The sequence below is a fragment of the Danaus plexippus genome, chromosome 19 (assembly GCF_018135715.1).
Source record: "Danaus plexippus chromosome 19, MEX_DaPlex, whole genome shotgun sequence".
Taxonomy (NCBI): Eukaryota; Metazoa; Arthropoda; class Insecta; order Lepidoptera; family Nymphalidae; genus Danaus; species Danaus plexippus.
In genome coordinates, this window is record NC_083549.1 from 1,013,343 (window position 1) to 1,034,116 (window position 20,774).

Consider the following 20,774-nt stretch of genomic DNA (forward strand, 5'->3'; position numbering starts at 1 on the left):
AATTATTATTATTATTATTATTTTTATTATTTTAGAAGATTAGTTATAATTAATTCTATATATTTCACAATAATGAATATCTTTTTTGACAGACGTAAAGGTTGTCGTTAACATAGCCATGTAATATAAATATCTCACTTGCTTTGCATTCGTATTATAAATGAAAAAAAAAAAAAAAAAAACTATACTTGGGACGTCAAGTTGAGAAAAACGTTCATTCACAGCGCTCTCTCAACACGACAACACCGCTTTGACCGAAGCGCGCGAAAACTAACATAAAAGGACAAGTTTTTTTAAAATATTTTTTTTTAATCATCAAAATTCATTATAATCAGAAAGAAATGTAATATAGTCGATATGTTATACCATATGTTTGTTTGTTTGTTGTCGCTGTATCCCGTGAGATCTGATCTGTACGTACCATATCATAGTATGCACGATGGACGAGAGACCGCGAACAGTTATGATGGTGAGTGGATCGTTGAAGTGGTAGGTGGTGAGGAGGTGGCGCAGTTGGTGGCGCTGGAACACGGATATAAATACGAAGGACCGGTGAGCTACAACCTTATATATACAGCCAAATAAACAAATAGTTTTTACAGGTTATTTGTGTGTTCGTGTTATTTAATAAGATTTCTTTGGCAATGGTTTTTTTATGCAATTAAATTTTTTGAATTTGAATAAAAAAAAAATCAAAATAAAAATCAGTAATTTCTAACGAAGTTGCAAGAGATTATTGTAAAATTATTTATTTATTTATTTTACAGTTTCATTCAAGTATAATCTTCTTTGTTTTCTTTTTTTGATCATTTATAATTGAAATATACAAAAAACCACAGCGAAGGCTTGGTATACAAGGAGGTGGTATTGTTTCAAACGGAAATAAATCAAAATGCATGTTTCCTTACGGAAGCATTAAAACCAGCGGGGCTAATTCAAAATAAATAATTAATTTCTCACATATGCATAATATTTCTTCATCAAATTGTGATTATGTTAAGATAAATTATTTTTGTTGTAACTACTTACATATTAGTTATTATCTTGAATCAAATTTGAACCCACGTTGAAAACGATGTTTCAATAATCAATTCATTATATATATATATATATATAATTATATAATGAATTGATTATTTAATAATATATATATATATATATATATATATATATATATTATTAAATAAAAATGCTACCATTTTGTATACAAAAACACATAAGTCGAAAAATTCTCATAAAATAATAAAAAAATATATACATATATATTAAATTTTGTAATAAATCAACATGTTTAATTGATTTAATATTCAATGGTAATATAATTTCAGATGTAAGCAATTATTTAAATTTCTTATATTGGTATTATGGCTATTAAATTTTATAATTTTGGTATTATCATCTGTGCCTTTTAAGCGTTCGATAACTAACGGCCGACCGTTCAGAACGTGACGAGTAACTGTCATACGGCATTAACGAAATATAATTGTTACTAATTGAATTACAATTTAATTAAACAATTTTTCCATTATCAAAAATTTATTCAACAATTCATAATTATTTTTTTTTATATTTGTTTATTGATGGCATTTACAATTTTTTATATACATACTTAAACTTTTTACGTCGAAATCAACCTTCAACCTTTTTTAAAAAAAAAAATCTTTTGTTCGTTAACATACGAAATTATATACTATATATTTGTGCTAACAGTATTTATTTGTGCTAACAGTCCCATATTATAATGAATGTATCCTACTACATAGATAGTGAATTAAAAAAATGCCCAAAATTTATACAAGCGTGCCATCGAAATCACTAAATCCCTACAGAATTAAATAAGGCTCGGAGATTCTGTTTAATTAACTTTGTACAAACGTTTTATAAATAGCGTTTGTTTGTTTTTGCATTTTTTTTAACTTGAATCATCTATAGTAAATCAGTTAGGTGTGTATTTAAAATACGTATGACATTGGCGATGTAATACATAATGGAGAAATGATATTAAAACTTGTACTTAGTAGAAGTTATTCTGAAGTTGTTATTTATGAGTTGTGATGTTTAGGCCCATACAACATTTTGGTTTAGTTAGTGTAGTTGCTGAGAGGATAAATTTATTCAGAAAATATATAAAATCGTCTATTAAAATGTGTATAAAGGAGAAAATTCTAAAGAACTATTATAGGTAAAATTTAAGTACGCAATGATTTAGGTGTCATTGAATCATGATAAAACAAAGCCTTAAAACTTAAAACTCATTTGAGTATAAAAAATACTTACAAAAAAAGGTTCAATACCTATTCATACCTGTTTAATTGAGAATACTTTTTTCAAAATTGTTAAACCTATCTACAACTATTACGATAATTTTTAAAATGGCGAATGACTCTTTAAGTTTAATAAATTAATTAGACATACGGTTAATATTTAGGTACATTTATAACAATGTTACAGACCAAAGAAAAACTTCAAAGTGACATTTTAAATGGCAACAGACAATAGTAGAAGGTCATGTGACAACTGACAAGTTACAACATTTCAAACTTGCACAGATACAATTCACGTCAACAAACTAAATAATAAGTATATTTAATTAAATAAATAATAATTCTACGTTTTTATTATTAAAGCGTCCTTTTTGTTATCATTTCATTTTAAGTACAGCGCTCGATAGTCAAATAAAAGTGATCTTTCATATCTCAAGTGGCCATCGTCATGTCACTTATCTAAATAAATATAACTTATTTCGTCACATATTAATTGCTTCCAGTGATATTATATTTTATTATTCTTATTTACATTTATTTATTTTAAAGCTAATGCAAAAATGTGTTTGGTGCGAGTAGAAAAGATTTATAAAAATAAATGTAGTTTAAAGTTTAAGAACTTCATTTAAGAACATCCGAAAGTAATGGTCCAAAATAGTTTTACCCTGTATGATAACTTTTTTATAAATTAGCATTGAAGTAATTAGAAAAGATTGTATGACCGTTGCATGTATCTAATAACGTGTCAATATAGATGGCGTTAGCGTGCTACAATATATTAACAACATTTATTTGTTATTTTTAAGGTCGTGTGACATGTCTTCCATCTAATACAAAGTGTTGAGTGTTGTTCCACGCCGCCTGCTCATTAGTCGTACATTTGCCGACAGTCGTCCTCCTAATTGTTACAAATGGTCATCGCATTTGTCTCAATTCGATCTGCCAATCAGTTGTGACGTTATTACAACTAGTTCAGAAATCGAATGAAAACTAGTTAATAAATAATGAAAAGTATTTTTTTTTTATGTTTACATTATATTGAAAATATTTTTTATTTTATGTAATATTTCTAGAACTCTCTTCATTCGATTTCATTATTAGTGTGGGTCGTGTCTAAATTAGTTTAACTAAATAAATGCCTCCCTCATGAGGGGTGTTCAGACCGCATGACCACATTCGACAGGGAGAGTTTTTTTTCGACATCTGATGGTACCAGGGAAACATCAATGAATTAGAGTATATTAATAAAACCTAACCTAGGAAGGACTTTGGGATTATATGAAGAATTCTTCGAATATTTGACCATATGTATATCTGCATCTCTTCATAATACAGTTTTAATTCCTTAAGTATTTATAACAAATGTTTATGAAGTATAATATGATATAGTAATATATATTTAATACATTAATTTTTAATAATTAAGACTTTCACTCCACTAAGGATTGATTAAAAGTGACATTTAGCCATCTTACGCCCACTTCGCCTGTAGCAAGTGTCTTGTACGTAATGGTTAACTAGATTTGCGTCACAGTTCATTAGACAAGACCTAGAAGAAAGTAAAAAAAAACACCCTGGAAACTAAAAATAGAAAAGAAAGCGTCCACTTCGTATACACTTAAAACAAATCTACTGAAATATTTGTTACACAAATAGAATTTCATTATTTTAGGACTTGAGTATTAAAAAAAATACGCTTATGATAGGTTTTTAGTAATTTATTCATTTCTAACCACTGGTTCTTTATAAAACAGGTAGATGGCGTTAATAATGATGTAGTTCAGAAACCAATAAGGAAGGAGAAACTCCTGAAATTTTCAGGCGGCGCTAACCGTAGATTTAGCGTCGTTAGTACTAGGGAACCATAGTTTTAGAAGAGAACGTTTTCAGCTTTACAGAAACACTTGTTGATCTATTTACGTAATGGGCGGGACGGCGCGCCGTGGAAAATGTTCGGTTCAGTCAGTTTGGAACGATAACGTTTCATTAGAGACGCGTAAACAGACTGTAATGAAAGAAAATTCAACAACCGTAATAATAATTTACTAAAGTAAAATATTTAAATAAAATAAGTATAAAGTATAAGTACAAAACATGATTTACATTACATAGATAGATACTAAATAAAATTTAAAAATAAAAAAACTATACACAAAAAAAAAATTAACAAAGAAAAACGAGAAAAGAATAAAAACAAGTTATTAGTGTTCGATTTATGAAATTTTTATACTATATGAGCTTCATTCACACTGATTGTTTGTTTGGTTTCTTCTTAAACAAAAAAGTGTTCATGTGGTGCGCCCGGTCATGTAATTATTATAAATACCAGGGTGGCAGTCGGCAGACGAGCGATTTTACATATTTCTACGAAAAATTTCACTTAGTAACAGGAGATCATGAGATGTGAGGACGTTCGTAATTTGTTCCGTTACACTCACTACAAATGAAAATCTGAGGGAAATGGAACGCTACTGTAATGTACCTGTATGTACTGCGTAATGTTGAATAGAGGGGGATTAAATTTCACTATCAATAATTTAGTACTATTCAATTTAGATTTCACTTTTCATGAGTATATCTTGTAGAAACATAGATAGATAGATGGTACAGGTTTATAAGGGAAATTTAAGTTATTAACATTGGTAATAATTCCCAGTATTTATTCCTAGTTCCTGTATCTTAAAAATCGTTAGCTAAAGCGACATCTAGTTGCATTCTAAAGAAGGTCAGTTTTAAAACTGTGAAGAAACAAGTTTCAAATAGAAAATGTGAGAACTTTTTCGTATAATTTTCATGCTATAAATGAAAACAATTATTCGATAAAATAATATTATGTGAAGTTTATTATTACATTTTGTATATAACACTCTTCTGAATCGTGTTATATGTATTTATAAAGCTCTCCTGAAAGTGAAAATTTTATGTGAGTTATTGTTTTATTTTTATTGTTATATGACGGAGGTAACTAGGTATGTAACATAAAACATACGGTGAAACACTATCCTTGATTTTGAGTTTAGATTCTACTGGAATGTCATAACATTGTTTGCAAAATTTAACAGTAAAAGCTGAATGGTAGATTTGCTTTCAAATGTGGAACATTCAGTGTTAGTGAGAACTGATATTTGTTTTTAAATAGATTTGTAAATTTACGTCTAAATATGATGCCAACATAATGTATAAAATTAACAGTTTGTAAAAATTTGTTGGTATTTAAAGTAATGTTGAAAATTCTTTTGTGCATCGAGGCAATTTCTTAATACACAATTAATATCATTAATAACAATAAACGCGTCTGGTAACTTAATGTCGATTGTATTTTATTTAAATCACACCCTGTGCAGACTTATAATACTAATTCATTAAGCCAACATTTATTTTACTTATTTACAAAAAAATCAACTCTTTAATAATTATTTTAAGTGCATGTTTATTATTATATTCGACTCTACTATGTTTATGAACAACATCATGTAACGATCAATCTTGTTTTGTCTACTACTGCCTATGTGTTGTAGAGAACACACACATTTTCCATCGCTCAGTTTATGTTGCACCCTTGTTTGTTCCACCCTATTCCCGAGCATGTGTATGTATGCATATGTGTGTGTGTGTGTGTGCGCGCCACATGTGTCGTACAACTCCTCCCAACCCCTGTTTCCCTGGTACATACGTGATTGAACAAACTCATGTTCCTCGGACGTGACATATTCTCCCACACACGTTGCCTGTTTGTGGTTGTTCATTTGTTTATTAGATATACAATTAGAATTTTACATTTTTAATACTGAAGAAACTTTTACCAATTAAGTGATGGATAATTATTTAAAAGGAAGGCTTAAAATTGCTTTGGATCTCTATTTTAGTTGTTTTATACTCTCTGTCTAACTAATTAAGAACGACTGACCATTAACTGTTTGATTTAAATATTGTGTATATTATGAATATTCAATATTCATATGCCGCTCTATATTCCGTTCGCGTGTACGTACTACGTATCAACTACACTTATAGTCTACATACACAGTGACATGTGTCGTGTGTGGTGTGTGACACTACACCGCTACGCGTTCATGATCCCCTGGTACTAACGTGTGTCCGAATATCCATGTGATGGCATCTGACAGACGTCTATTATTTTTCTCTACATATGAGGTTGAGGTTGTTTTTCTTCTTCAAACCTGATTTTTAATAACTCTTCTATATAATACTTCGATTGATGCGTAAATGGTGGTTAGTAAGAAAGCTAGTAAGGAGAGGACAAATAAAATAACCGTTTTGTTTTTTTTAAGAATAATAAAAAAAATAGTTAATTTAATATAAATTAAAATATAGTTAATTTATTTATAAAGTTAATTTATAATACTTTATGAGCAAAATTACTTTTATGAAAAACTCTCTTTTTTTGTATTCATTATTACTATTTTTTTTATCCAGTATTGACGAATATGGTTTCGTTGTCAGTGCAACCACCAAGAAACAAGGTTATATACGCCTATACAGCTACATACTTAATTTAATTATTTCTAATATTCTCTTTTACAGTGAAACAAAAGCAAAATATAGTCATAATAAAAAAAAACATCTAGATATGTTGACAAAAGCTTAAAAAAGTATATTCCTTATAGAATAAGTGTAATTAGTGTCATCGTCTCCGTCGTAGGTGCTGGGTTTGGCAAACATGTACGCGTTCCACGCACACGAGCGCAAGGAGCGTCGCACCCCGAGCAAGCACACATCCACACTGCGCAAGGACAGGAGGGTGAGTATTTCGTCATACCTTCACGGCTTCATGATGTCCTGGTAGTTTTTATCCGCAATACACGTGGTGTGTACAGCCTACGAACCTCCGGAACTCATCATCATGTTAACGGCCTCCGGGGCCGCGACCTTCAGTCACGGCCAGTGGCTCATCCGAAAACATAACACATGACGGACGCGGCGACATATTGTATAGATGAAGACAAAGTGCAAAGTTGCTTGAAGAAATAATAAATAATAATTTAAATTTTAGATTCGATGGGCGGAACAACTCTTTGCAAAAAGTCGCGTGAAGCGATATCCGTACCCTGACCTCGACGGCACATTAAAACGAGTAAAAAGAATAGATGAATACACCAGGGATGCAGACTTTACGAGGAGTTCGACCGTGGAACACGGACGGAGGGAGGTCTTCAATGACGAGCTCTGGGCCTACGAATGGTATTTGGTAATTACGTTTGTAGTAGATCACAATGAGTACTATAATTATGACAGGTATTTTGCTGCCCACATTAATGATCCGCAAATTTCTATCAAATATTTGAACTATGTGATTATATCTTATTATTAAACGCTCACCTGTCATCCTCACGAATTAGATTGTTATTGTTAATTTCCAGCAAGACACTCGTGACAATCCAAACGTACCTCGCCTGGACCTCAATGTGTTATCGGTGTATAATATGGGCTACAACGGACGTGGTGTTCGCGTGTCTATACTCGACGACGGAGTCGAACACAATCACACGGACTTACAGAACAACTACGTTAGTTTTATGTTTTCCTGGTAGTTGTATTAAAGTCCTTCCATGTTTCCGAAGTAAAAGATACCAAAAAAAAAACAAACTAAAACGTAAATTGTGTTTATCAAAAAAATATTTATGGTTGTGGTTGCTGGTGTTTTTTATTCAATTAATAAAGATAGATAAATAAAGTAATTCAATTATTAAAGATAGATAAATAAAGGACAACTTCGAGAGTCCAGGGATGAATTATTTCCATAAACACAAATTGTATCTGGGTTATAAAGTTGTTTGTTAGTTATGTTATATAATAAATAATTGGTGAGTCGATTGGAAGGGTCGATTTCACCGAGTACTCGTCGATAAATATCAAAAACCTTGAACATTATCTCCTGCAAAGTTCTGAAGTCCTAGTAACTTCGCGGCCGATACAACTATTGAACGCACATACGTGCTTCCTCTCTCTCGTTACAGTCGCTGATTTGATTTCAATTCTATTGAAATGAATTTAGTTTGTTTACTTAGTTTTCTTGTTTTTTTTTATTATTAATTAATGATAAATTTAATATTAAGGATCCGGAAATCAGTTGGGATTGCAATGATGGAGACTCGGATCCATATCCGAGGCATGACGATAAAAACCGGAATTCTCACGGCACGAGATGTGCCGGTGAGGTTGGTTATTATTATTTCATTTTATTGGTGCCAAATTTTACATTTAAATTGAGTGCACAAACATTTATTTAATAATAGATAGCGATGACGGCTAACAATAAGAAGTGCGGAGTGGGCGTGGCCTGGGGCGCCAAAGTGGGTGGAGTCAGAATGCTCGATGGACGAATCACAGATCATGTTGAAGGCGAAGCAATAGGTCAGGAATTCGGTGTTATGCTCTCCTGGTACATTCGAATGTCATTTGAATAGACTGTAGCTGAATTTGAGAGAAAAGAATTTATCGAGTATGTTTAGAATAAATATTATTAAAACTTAACATTAAAATTATTCTATCGAATATTTTTAATATTTAATATAGATTATAATGACTAAAGTAAATACATGACATAGAAAATTTTAGTTAGTTACTCAACGACGAAGACGGTCTCAATTTCATTTCATTTCATTGTATTTGAAAGAATATTTTTTTGTTATTTATGATAATTTCTTTACTTATATTTAACATCAGACAAGTAACTTATCCCTTTAACATTTTGAGCCAATATTGCGTTCGGTATCAGAGTACTAAGGATCCGCCTCATCGACCGGCCTCTACATATCGCCTCTCGTTTATGCATCCCTGATACAAAGACTGGAAAATGACGTAACATCAAAACATTTTTCGTTTAAATGCAAAATTTATTTATTTATTATATATATACTCCGTGTTTTTAAAAGAATAAATTTTATATTGAATTAAGTCAATTTATTTAAGTATAAAAAATTATATTAAAAAGTAAGCTTGCGTCACGTAAATGAATAATAATTAAATGGAGAAAAATGATAGAAATGTTTGACAGTGTTTGTCTATTAATTAATTTTATTAATTAATTATTTTTTTTTATGCTATCTTGGAATGTCGGAACGTCCACGCCATTGACCGCAAGTGCTAGGAGTTCATAAATTAAAGGAACTATAAGTTACCAAGACATAGGAATAGGAAACTTTACAACCGAGTTATTTTATACATATTTGTAAAACAATGCAACTAATAATATAACCAATATATGTAACCTTTTCGAAAATAAAATTTATTGATTACATTTCTTTTCTATAAGTACATTCGCAAGATGTTTGTTATGATTACTACTATTCAGGATTCGCGTGGGACAAAGTGGACATATACAGCGCTTCTTGGGGCCCCAACGATGACGGAGAGACCGTGGAGGGTCCAGGGCGACTCGCCATGGAGGCCTTCAAGAGAGGAGTGCAAATGGTAACTCATAGTTAACATTTAAATGAAACTAATATTTTTTGGATATACTACGCGTGCTTTAGTTTTGTAAAAAAACTACATACTCCAGACGTTTCGGTTACTCAGCAACCGGCTTTTCAGCAACCGTGATCATCTCATCTCGACATCTCGTTTGCCCGTGATCACGGTTGCTGAAAAGTTACCGTAACATCGGGAGTATGTAGTTTTTTTACAAAAATAAAAGACGCGAAGTTTATCCGAAAAATATTAGTTTCATTTAAATGAATAAAACTCGCGAAAGTCTTAGATCTCATCATAGTTAACATGTTGATACACATGTCGAGCATGGACTATATACACTGTGTTTCAGGGACGGAACGGTAAAGGGAATATATTCGTGTGGGCCAACGGCAATGGTGGAACACACGACGATAACTGTAACTGCGACGGGTCGGTAATCAGTATAGAAGTGACGCTCAATGACACAACACACACACGCACACGCACACGCACACACGTGTACAATGTGTTAATACATGTAAATTATTTTCCAGCTACTCTTCCAGTATGTACACGATATCTATTGCTAGCGCTTCCCAACAAGGCCTGTTTCCTTGGTACGGAGAGATCTGCTCCTCGACTCTAGCAACCGCATACTCCTCTGGTGCTTACAGAGATCAGAAAATTGTAAATATATCGTTGTCCTTATCTATTAGCATATATAAGAAAGTGACTGGAATACTTCTAGATCTATGAGCACGCTTCTCCTTTTATTCACTGGCAATTGTAACAGGCTAGAGTGAGATAGCAATGTTGATGTTACAGGCCACTACAGACGTAAACGACTCGTGTACACTTGGGCACACGGGCACCTCTGCAGCGGCGCCATTGGCGGCCGGTATTATTGCTTTAATGCTAGATGCCAAGTAAGTAAAGCTAAAGGAATAATGTATCTAATTTGGAGGAAATAAACAAAACAGTATTATATTTATCATACAAGTATTTTATTTCAATTTTCCACATCATTGAAACTTATTGGAGATCTTATAATGTATGTAGATTGACGTTAAGAATTTATAGTATGTATACATATTTCATTAATTTATGCTGTCCTAGTACATTGTGCGTTACGGTCTGTACATCGCTTTAGGGAACTAATTTTAATTGTTTACAGCCCAAATTTAACTTGGAGAGATGTCCAACATCTGATTGTATGGACTTCGGAATATACACCGCTATCTGATAATCCCGGTTGGCAAGTCAACGGGTAGGCAGTATTGTGTATTAAAATTATCGTGGAAATAAGAAAAATTTATGAAGTAATCCGCAATATTTTGTTACTCATATCCAGCGCGGGTCTTTATTTCGACGTACGTTTCGGCTTTGGTCTTTTGAACGCCGGATCTCTTGTCAACGCCGCACTCAACTGGACTACAGTACCAAGTGCAGTATCGTGTAGAATCGATGCTTCTCCGTGAGTATGTCGCCTTGGTAAAACGGACGGTCGTTACGTGTTGAGGCTATTTGCTGCAAAGCAAAATAAACTTTCCTACTCTATCTAATTAAACTACACATTCTCACAATTGAAATTAAAGATGAAAAATTGTAATTTATTTTAATTAAGAAAATAATGAAAAAAATATATATTTTAATAAAGACCAATCAACATTATTTATTATCAACTAACTACATGGTTTCTTGCATTTGAACTATTTAACTTGCCTTAGTTTTTTTTAATTTTAAGTTAAGTGTAGTTTTAAAATGTGACGCCTGTTGCTTTATATTTATGATATCCTGGTAAAGGATTTGTTAAGTTTCGACCGAAGGGTAAGAAAATAATTTAATCATTTTTTTTATCTCCTTGTGGTGTTGTAAAAAAAATAAGTGTTACAAACACGGAATAAAAAAAGTGAGACAAGCACACCCCGTCAATTAGGTGTAACCTAAAACACAAAATATAATTTGTTCAAAACACCTAGTCCGCGATAGTTGAGGAAAATAATTTTTTTCGGTATATATTTTAAAATTTATTCATTCCATCATCACCAACAACAATTCACAAACCACACAACACGCACATACTCAAACAGACACAATAAGTACTACATCATCGTCATTCGTATTAATAATAAGCGGGACGGAACGGTTTCAACTCCTAACGAATGTACATCGCCTTTTAGTTTATGCGTTCCTAGTAAAAGATTCGTTAAGTTTCGATCGGCATTTAGACCAGTTTCTAAATTGCCACTTGATAATGACCCACGTTGACACACTTTACTTGTGAAGCATTAGTTCTCATTACGCTGGTTACAAAGGTTAAATTTTACTCGATTCCAGCCACCTTCGATTTCAGTTCGTGTCCAGTATAATGTGAACCGAGTTTTAGAAGCAGAAATTTGCAATTATGGGTTTACTACACTGGATATGAGTTGAATCGACGTTTCAACGAAATTCTTGTCGATCAAACTTAACGAATCGCGTACTAGGACCTCATAACAAAGAAAGAAGCGGTAATAAGTGAAAAAAAATCCTTATTTCTTTTTTTCTTTTTTTTAGGATCAAAGGCAAAGTCGCCATCTCAGCAATGGAAACTGTAGATATAACAGTAAAAGTATCGGACTGTGAAGTAAATTACTTAGAACACGTCGAACTGTATGTTAATATCGAGTATACGCGAAGAGGTGCTTTGGAAATACACCTAATTTCACCTCAAGGTTGTTGAAAAGTTATTATTATTAAAAAAAATGCACGCAGGTTTCATTACATAATCAATTTTAGTTGAACAAATATTGTAAAACATTTATTTAATAATATCGAAAGTATTATCGAGGTCTGTGAAAGTCGTAGCCGTACGTAGCCCATAAGCAAGAATGTAACGTCGACCGCTTCGCACTTTATGATGTCCTAGTATTTCGGAAGACTGTGACGTATGGGAGACGTGATCTTTAATACTATTGTCATTTATTTTTTAAGCCCTTCTTTTGTTTGTTTGTTCTTCTTTCTCTCTTTTCTTCATCAATGGAGTGCATAATTTAATTTAAAAAATAATATTATAATTAAATCAAGTACCTAATCCCTCAGGTACGATGGTTCAACTACTGAGTCCTCGTCCGAGAGATACGTCCAAGGTCGGCTTTGTTAACTGGCCTTTAACCTCAGTAGCGACGTGGGGAGAGAGAGCTAATGGACTTTGGAGGGTCATCGTACAAGACAAGGTAGTCTTATACTATTTTCGTTAAGTGAAAGAAAGTTTGAGCATGCGTACTGCACAAGAAAATAAATGCTTAGTTTAAAATAAAATAATTTTAATAAATTGACATTTCAGGGGAATAAATGGAACACGGGTTATGTCGGTGAACTGGTTCTCATAGTCCACGGTACAAAAGAAATGCCCGCTCACATGAGGAGTGGTCCGAGGAGATACGACGACACCTTCAGCCGGTACGAGATCGAGTCGTATGAGGATGAGCCGGCGGTACCAGGAGACCATGAGCACGGAGGAGTCGCCAGCGCGCTACTGGACCAGGCGGACACCGAGCTACAGAGGAACTACCACAGCAGGGGGCAGCAGGCTGGCGAGCAACACCGCGATTGAAACACTACCGACAGATTTAACCTTCTGTGCGAGTCTGAGAGCTTGGTAGTTTTTTTTATTATATATTTTTTGTGCTCTTTTTTATTTATTTTACAAAATTTTTTGGTCGGACATATCTTGCAAATTGGATGGTAGAAAAAACAAATTCTACCTCCTTACCTTATCTTACCTATCGTTAAATGATAATAAAAGCAAAAAAAAAAATTCTTTATATTTCATATAATTTATTATACTGCTGATCGTCGACGGTGAAGCCCAGCTCCCTGAGCTCGTTGACCATGAAGTCGTCCTTGAACCTGTCGACCTTCCTGACCCACTCGTCGACCTCCACCACGTGAGGGCAGCAGCCCCCGTACTCCGGCGGGAGGTACTCGGGGGGTATGTGTCTGTGGAGGGAGGCCATGTCGTGTCCGTGGAAATGGACCCTCTCCCAGGCCGCAGTCGGTATGAACTGCTTGAACACGTAGAAGAATGTGTTCAGGATCCAGTTGTAGCGGACTATATGGAGGCCGTGCAGCAGCAGGGGGAAGGACACCTGTGGGGTAGTCGTACTTGTTGATAACATCGGCATATTGGAATAAATCTAGAAGTATTGCATACACGTTTAAACATTTTAAAACAAAATATATATTAAATTTAAGGTAACTATATACTCGGATCCAGCATTTGGGTCTGCTGTGAACATTGTAATGTTTTGATATAATATTATATCCTGACTGACCCCCATGAGGCTGACGATCTGATGCGCTATAGTGGGTGTGAGGTGTCTGACATGTCTCACACTGAGACCCTCGAGGTCGACTATGATGGTGACGCCTAGGATTTGTAACTTGGGCTGCATGACCGCGATCTCGTCCATCAGCAGAGCGCAACGGACCACGTCCACCACGGGGACGGCTTCCGTGTCCCAACGACCTTTAATGTTAAGGAAAAAACAATTTTAAAATGAGCCTTTCATGAGATAACATCACTAGTAGCTGCGGGAAAAACACTCAATGACACGTTTAATATAAAGATGATCTTACCGTTACGCTGACACTTATTGTGACCAGATGAAACACCCCAAAAACAATTTACATTTTAAGCGCCGCCAATAACCATTACCTCACTAATAAAAAAAATGAGAGTGTCTGTGTGTCACAACAGCCTTTCGCTATGTCTGTGGACGTACGCGCGGTGCAATGTATACTAAAAAATATTTTTTGAATTCTTATCCGACTGTTTCTTTGTTCTGATTACTTTATAAAAACAAGACCTACTTTGGCGGGACTTTCACTAGTAGACAGCTTACCCCATAACGTGTCCCCTATGTGAGGGGGTGTACTAACCGAACCTCATGAGTGTGATCCTGCCGTGGTGCGGACTCTCCGGCAGGGTGCCTCCGTATACCCCCTTCACCTTCTGGAGACCGAAGGCCTTGCAGTCATACAAGTAGGAGTTCTTGCGACGGAACTCTTCGTATCGGACAATCTAACGAATACAATATTATTGCAAATGTTAAGTCTTGTGTGAATGAACTGAGTTTGACGCGCTTTCTACCAAAAAGGAGTTTTGAAATAAATATTTTAATAGAACTTTTCTCGTACTCGTAAACAATTCCGGAATTTAACATGATTAACATTACCAGCCCCGGCTACGCACGGACTCTTTACAGAAAATATAAAATAGCCTATTTAATTTTGATAATTATTAAACTTATGTTATGATAACTTTCAAATGGTACGCCCGATTTAAATGACTTAAAAAGTAATTGACAGATACTGATGTAGGTTTGAAAACGAAGCAATTTATTTTGATAAGACTTAATAACATATTTATGTTTATAGCTTTCCAATAAAAGCTTTAGGAATGCCAATTTTTAAAAGTCGTAAAATGGATATAGTATGTTATCCTTAAGGTATAGACACATTACGCCGCGGACTTTTCTGTAGACCTATATAAGATACATAACTCTACCATATATTTTGTTATATCTCAAAGGCTTTAGACAGCGTTTTTGTTAAAAGCTCTCAGACGGCTCATGTTTTCCTGACATCTTCAACAAATATCGTTAATGGACGCACAAGTAAATACAAAACCTTAACAAATTATATACTAAAACCTTCCTCGAGAATCACGCTATCGATTTGCCATAACTGTTTGATAATCGGTACAGTAGTTTTTAGAATACAGTATGTTTAGAACAAGTTTGCACTATGTTGTCTTTTTTAAATCTTCGAAAAGTATCACTCGTAAGTCATTAAATGAGAAAAGGGAAGCGCTTCGTATGTAGTGTGACGATGTAATCTTGTGCTAAACGTATTGTTTTATATTCAGAAGTCACGTAACACAGACCACAGATGGCCAGTTATTTATGTTTCTTAAGCACACGCTTCTTGTTTTTGACTGAACCCGCTTACCGGTCCACCAAGAAGAAGTCGTGGGCAAAACTAGTATAGATTTCGAATTTTGTTCTTGGAAATGTCATTAAAAAAGAAGCTGTACCCTTTCTATGACATGGCTTCATTCACACCGAAATTGTGGAATATTTTGCCATTGTCAGAGTTATTATATAACGAACAAATTATAATCCAATTTTGTGTACTGTGTGGAGAAAACACGAAGGAGTATGTGTAATGGAAAGTTCCGTTTTTTTCTAAAACTTAGCCAGTTGTAGACATAACAAGAAGTAACTAGCGTCGTGAAGTTGTTGCTTTGACAGTCTAGTGTGAAGTTCTTGCGGGTGCAATCTTTGATGATTGATCACCACCAAAACCGAGAGGCGCTTCTTACTGGAAGTTTACTGTAGTTATCGTTTTACAACGGACATGTTGTATTAGTATAAAAAACTATTTATAATACTTAGTGAGAAATGAAAATACATCATTAAAAGATGTTTCGCGTTAGAATTCAACTTTAATAGTCTCCATGTATCATACATCAGAGTTTAATTTTGTTCATTTTCTAAATACTTCATAGAATCGAACATTCATGTAAGGAAAACTATAAAATAAGAATATCTCACTTTTTAGTATTATTTATTTTATTACATACATGTGTTCGACGTAAAGACATACGTAATTCACATGTAGCACTCATACGAGTTAATGTAAATACTGTCCATATCTAAGTATTATCCTTACTACGTGTTTTGTTGTATTGTCAAAGATAATGTGAGCTCGCAGTTAGGGTGTTGTAACATGTTGTAAAATTGTTAATGTCATTATAATAACACGTCAGTGACAATGGTTAGAGTACAGGCATAGTAACGTATCGGAGTTGGTTCACAATATGAAAGGCGTTTTCATGTCAGGGCCCCTAAAGTGGAGGACATATAAGGATGACGTCACATCCGGTAGCTCGACTTTGACTTTTTTAGATCACGTATTGGATTTAGATTATACTTAGTAACATATATTAATAGATAAGGAGTGCCTGCTTGTAATTTCATAAATGCTTTTTACTAATTTTATATGGATATTTACATAGTAAGTACGGAGGTAATTATTGTCCGCCTACCTGTTTGTTTTCAGCGGATACTCTGTGAGAAGGCTGGATCGATTTTGTTGGGACTTTGACTAACAAACAGCTGATGTATTAAAAGTTACTCAGGTTACTCTAGTCAAAGACATGTTCTATTCATTATTTGATATAATTATTTATGTTTTACCAATTTGTGTGCCAGAGCTGGTATGAATCTCCTGCATCTCAGGAATCGCAGGAGGTACGCGTCGTCTAGTCTTCTCGGATTACACTCACCACGTTCTGAAATTAATACCTACTATTTCAGACTTGACTTCAAAAAACTCCGTGATGTATCTAATTAGTAAAACCATTTTCACAGACATCAATGCACCAAATAAAATTAACGGATCATCTTAAGAGAATAGTATATGAAACTGTTATAATTAAAAGTTCCGTAAAACTACGTGGTTTGTTCGTTTCAAATATGGTTAGGTAGAGAGAGGAGCTTTGACCGTGGGGTCGAGCGCTTAACGTGTTAGATAGGGGCCCCTTAAACCTAAACCTGGGTCGCAAGTCCCAGGCACTGTTGAAGCTCCTCTCTCTTCAACGCGATGGACCCGGCACCCGCACAGTGGATCCATGGAATGCTGAGAGATTTCGCCTGCGTCTTGTTAAGTTCACGGTTTTTCTTTCATAAAGCCAGGCTAATACTATCATGACTTGTAATACCGGACTTGTTTCATAAAAAACTTGCGACATACGGTATATAAGGTTCCGTAGGTTGTGAATGGCCGTCTGCCTGGTCTCTGGGTCCTCGGAGCAGTTCCTCCTGGCGCACTCCTCGAACTCCTGGTCCTCAAACCTGCTGACTTCAGCCTGGAACGCTATGTCTATGAACGGCATGGCTGGCTGCAATCTACATATAGAAAAGAATTTCGACCTATTGTATTACACATAGAGTCTGTTTTTAAAGAAACTATTATAACAACTAGCAAAAATCAGGCGTGGATTGTTTATAATTTTTTGGGTACTTGAACCTTTCATGTGCAAACTATGCAAAATGTAACCAAAAAAACTAACGAATATAATGAGAGATCAGTGAAGCGATAATTATTAACTAGTTGTTATTACAATTTTATACTTTTCCTGTGAAGATTCTCAAAAAACTTAAAGTACTTAAAAATAAGAAAAAGTAGAGTTAATTGGTAAATACATATTAAATGTTGTATATAGACAGGGAAATGACGCAAGTATACGGTGAGTTAATAAACTTTTATTATTATGATAATTTAAATCTATTGAATGTCGTAACAAATAATAATTCTTTTATAATTTTTGGCCCAAAAATTCGTTTTTGCTATCACATTAACATCATTGTCAGACACAATTTTATAAACATTTTTAAAATTATCACTGCAAAAAGTACTCAAATGAACAAAAAGAAATCATACATTTCCATAGACCAGTGTAAAAATTATTCAATAATTACGACATATATTGGAATGATTAAATTAAGAGTAAGTGAATAACAATTTATTTATAACATTAATTCTATGACAGTTTAAAATATTCATTTTATTATACAATTACTATGCGAGTTAAGCCATAGCCTATAAGTGACGAAGATATCTGTTTGTTTAAAATATGGCCTTCATCCGTGCAAAGACGTGCACAGTATATTCTGCCAATGTCGGATATCTATCCGTCTTGTCACCCTGGTATAATTATATATACATGGGAATGTGAATAGATTATGCGGTAGTATTTTCTATGAATTTCTTTAAGATTACGTTAAAAAATTTCAAATTTTCATCGACATAAGACACCGCGTACATATGAACTTAAAGTGAAACCCGTCCATCAATCGACCTTTTTTATAAAATTATCCGAGTGAAAGTCAAATTACTTCGGCTGGACACACGAAAATACATTCAATTTTTTCATATAGAATCTTTTTTATTCTGTTTGTTTTTAAACGTGAATGTTAAGAACTATTAGTTTTATACGAATAAGATTGAGAAAAAAAATACAACCAATAAAAATGTACTTTCGATATATAAATAAAAATAGATTTATGAAATCTAATGAAGCAGATCAGCAAAAAAATGACTAGAAGTAACAATTTATAAAACCAAGTCTTGTTTAGGGTCACTGACCTTCTTCCTGTTCTTATCTTTGTCGTATCTTTCGTCGTTTGCGTCATGTATTCAATATTATAATTTTTTTTAAGAATAAAACCATCTTATACTAAAGCTAACGTTATAAGTTGTCATTCTGAAGATTACGATGAATCTGGAACACCTATTTAAATTCTATATAACAGTTAAAATTTCCTTAATTTTTAAGTTTCTCTATAGGTTACTCTTACCTCAGAAATAGTTGATTACGTCCAAAATTAAAACAAGTCTTGTCTGTTAAAGTCCAGAAACCCTTACAAAGAAACACGTTAAAAACATAAAACCCATTTTTCCGTTACTTTTTAAAACGTAATGTTTGCTTAACCCTTAATACTATACACCAAAACTTAAACATACAAACCTACAGTTTAATTGTGTGATGAAGCCTCCTTACTACGTGTATTGTTAGAATGAAATATTATTATGATATCTTAATAGCATTCGTGCAACGAGTAGGAAGCAATTACGAGCATGTCGCAACAGATGTCATTAGTTTGACGTGACAGATATTAAAGACAATGGCTATATATTTTAAATATTTTTTGTGTTTCGTTGTTCCATTACCAAATAGAGTAAATCGTTTGCTATTATTCGTCCAACGTCTTTAAAAAAAATGGGACGTTTTTTTTGTTCCAATATATCGCAATTCTGTAATTTAGTCAGTTAAGTGACCTTCCAAATACTGTAAGTAGAACTCGAATAGAGCGGTACTTTCTATAGTTGTGGGATTGTTTATTTTTAGTATATACTAGAAATTTCCATAGTGAAGGCAATGGAAGAATATGTAATCGTAATAAAAGAAATAAAGATTGATTATGTTATCATAAAATAAATAAGCTATGAAAAAAATGGCATTAGATTATTATGCCTATTGTTTAGATTTAAGGAGAAAATATTTCTTAATATATTCATTTATAGTAGGTATGTTAACATTTACATTCATTTTAAATATATACTTCATAAAAAATAAGGTCATAAGTACGAAATACAAAAACCAAACGTCATTTACACTGAATTAAAAATATATAAAATACTAAGTCACCTGTTTAATTAAGAAATTAAGTTACATTTTATAATGACTTACTTTAAAGAAACTATTATTATCGTTTGTTATAATTTTACTATTAATAGTTGAAATAAATAATAGGACACTATGTTTAACTATTATACATTACCTTTTAAGTTGTATCCACAGTTTATTTGTCCTAATTATGTAAATTCTATATATTAATAACTTCCACCGTCTACTAACACTTGTTATCTTTGGAATTAATAGGTACTTTCAAATTTCAATTATCGTGTCCGATAAATGCGCGCGAATTCAACCGATACAGTCAATGTCAGAATGACATATGTACGCAATAATAAAATTTATTAATCGATATTAAAAAGAAAGCACTGCTTTAATACTAAAAAATAATTAATATTTTAAAAAATATAAAAAGCACTTAAGAAACTTTCGTAATATAAAACTTTTGCAACATTTATTATAGAAGTTCTTAAAGAAACGCGAGCGCGTCAGTGAGAGGTTTGTAAGCATTTAAACTAAATGGCTGTAGCTTGTTGTATACTCGCCACTGACCGACAACAGAGTGAAAATGAACAGAGGCATAGTTATAAAATAGTAAGTTTATATAGAATGTTCCTTTTTTGTATAAAAATAACAAACACAGCAAATAAACGTGGCCAAAAAATAAAAATAAATTCTTCTAAATATTTTTTTTTATGTTAAATGATGAATAATATTAAAATATTTAAAAGTTACCCTAATCTGTAATTCGAAAAACGAGTTTAGGATGTTCAGTCAACTAAAATGCAAGTGTAATATGTTATCTGTCAAAAAAATCGGTAATTAAAAATTATGTATGTATTAAGCGCATT

The 20,774-nt window shown here is 33.1% G+C and overlaps 2 protein-coding genes across 3 annotated transcripts; one reads left to right on the top strand and one right to left on the bottom strand.

The window, feature by feature from the left end:
* The first annotated feature begins 236 nt into the window (after positions 1-236).
* Positions 237-13,419, top strand: LOC116768170 (neuroendocrine convertase 1-like). Its single transcript, XM_032658835.2, has 15 exons — positions 237-552; positions 6,928-7,026; positions 7,279-7,473; positions 7,646-7,792; positions 8,342-8,443; positions 8,522-8,639; positions 9,580-9,698; positions 10,048-10,127; positions 10,232-10,364; positions 10,503-10,603; positions 10,852-10,944; positions 11,029-11,151; positions 12,234-12,391; positions 12,759-12,892; positions 13,003-13,419. The coding sequence occupies exons 1-15, from the start codon at positions 358-360 to the stop codon at positions 13,270-13,272; spliced, it is 2,067 nt and encodes a 688-aa protein (XP_032514726.2). The 5' UTR covers positions 237-357; the 3' UTR covers positions 13,273-13,419.
* Positions 13,420-13,476: 57 nt separating this feature from the next.
* Positions 13,477-20,411, bottom strand: LOC116768257 (clavesin-2-like). 2 transcript variants are annotated; one of them, XM_061523516.1, is made up of 6 exons: positions 20,069-20,411; positions 17,478-17,632; positions 16,922-17,016; positions 14,606-14,742; positions 13,994-14,187; positions 13,477-13,807 (listed from the first exon to the last, which is right to left on the bottom strand). In XM_061523516.1, exons 2-6 carry the CDS (start codon positions 17,617-17,619, stop codon positions 13,500-13,502), a joined length of 876 nt encoding a protein of 291 aa, XP_061379500.1. In that variant the 5' UTR covers positions 17,620-17,632; positions 20,069-20,411; the 3' UTR covers positions 13,477-13,499. The 2 variants fall into 2 exon arrangements, with proteins under 2 accessions (XP_061379500.1, XP_032514830.1); XM_032658939.2 differs by having other exon boundaries at positions 14,601-14,742; positions 20,069-20,407.
* Positions 20,412-20,774: the final 363 nt, after the last annotated feature.

Bases quoted from the DNA above. Each gene is read 5' to 3' on its own strand.
- LOC116768257 (XM_032658939.2), bottom strand. From the start codon at position 17,619: ATGCCGTTCATAGACATAGCGTTCCAGGCTGAAGTCAGCAGGTTTGAG. The intron at 17,017-17,477 runs GTATGTCGCAAG...TATTAATTTCAG, and splicing joins CCTACGGAACCTTATATACC to AACGTGGTGAGTGTAATCCG. The intron at 14,743-16,921 runs GTAAAACATAAA...TGTATTCGTTAG, and splicing joins CAGCTCTGGCACACAAATTG to ATTGTCCGATACGAAGAGTT.
- LOC116768170 (XM_032658835.2), top strand. From the start codon at position 358: ATGTTATACCATATGTTTGTTTGTTTGTTGTCGCTGTATCCCGTGAGA. The intron at 7,474-7,645 runs GTAATTACGTTT...GTTAATTTCCAG, and splicing joins GGGCCTACGAATGGTATTTG to CAAGACACTCGTGACAATCC. The intron at 8,444-8,521 runs GTTGGTTATTAT...ATTTAATAATAG, and splicing joins GCACGAGATGTGCCGGTGAG to ATAGCGATGACGGCTAACAA.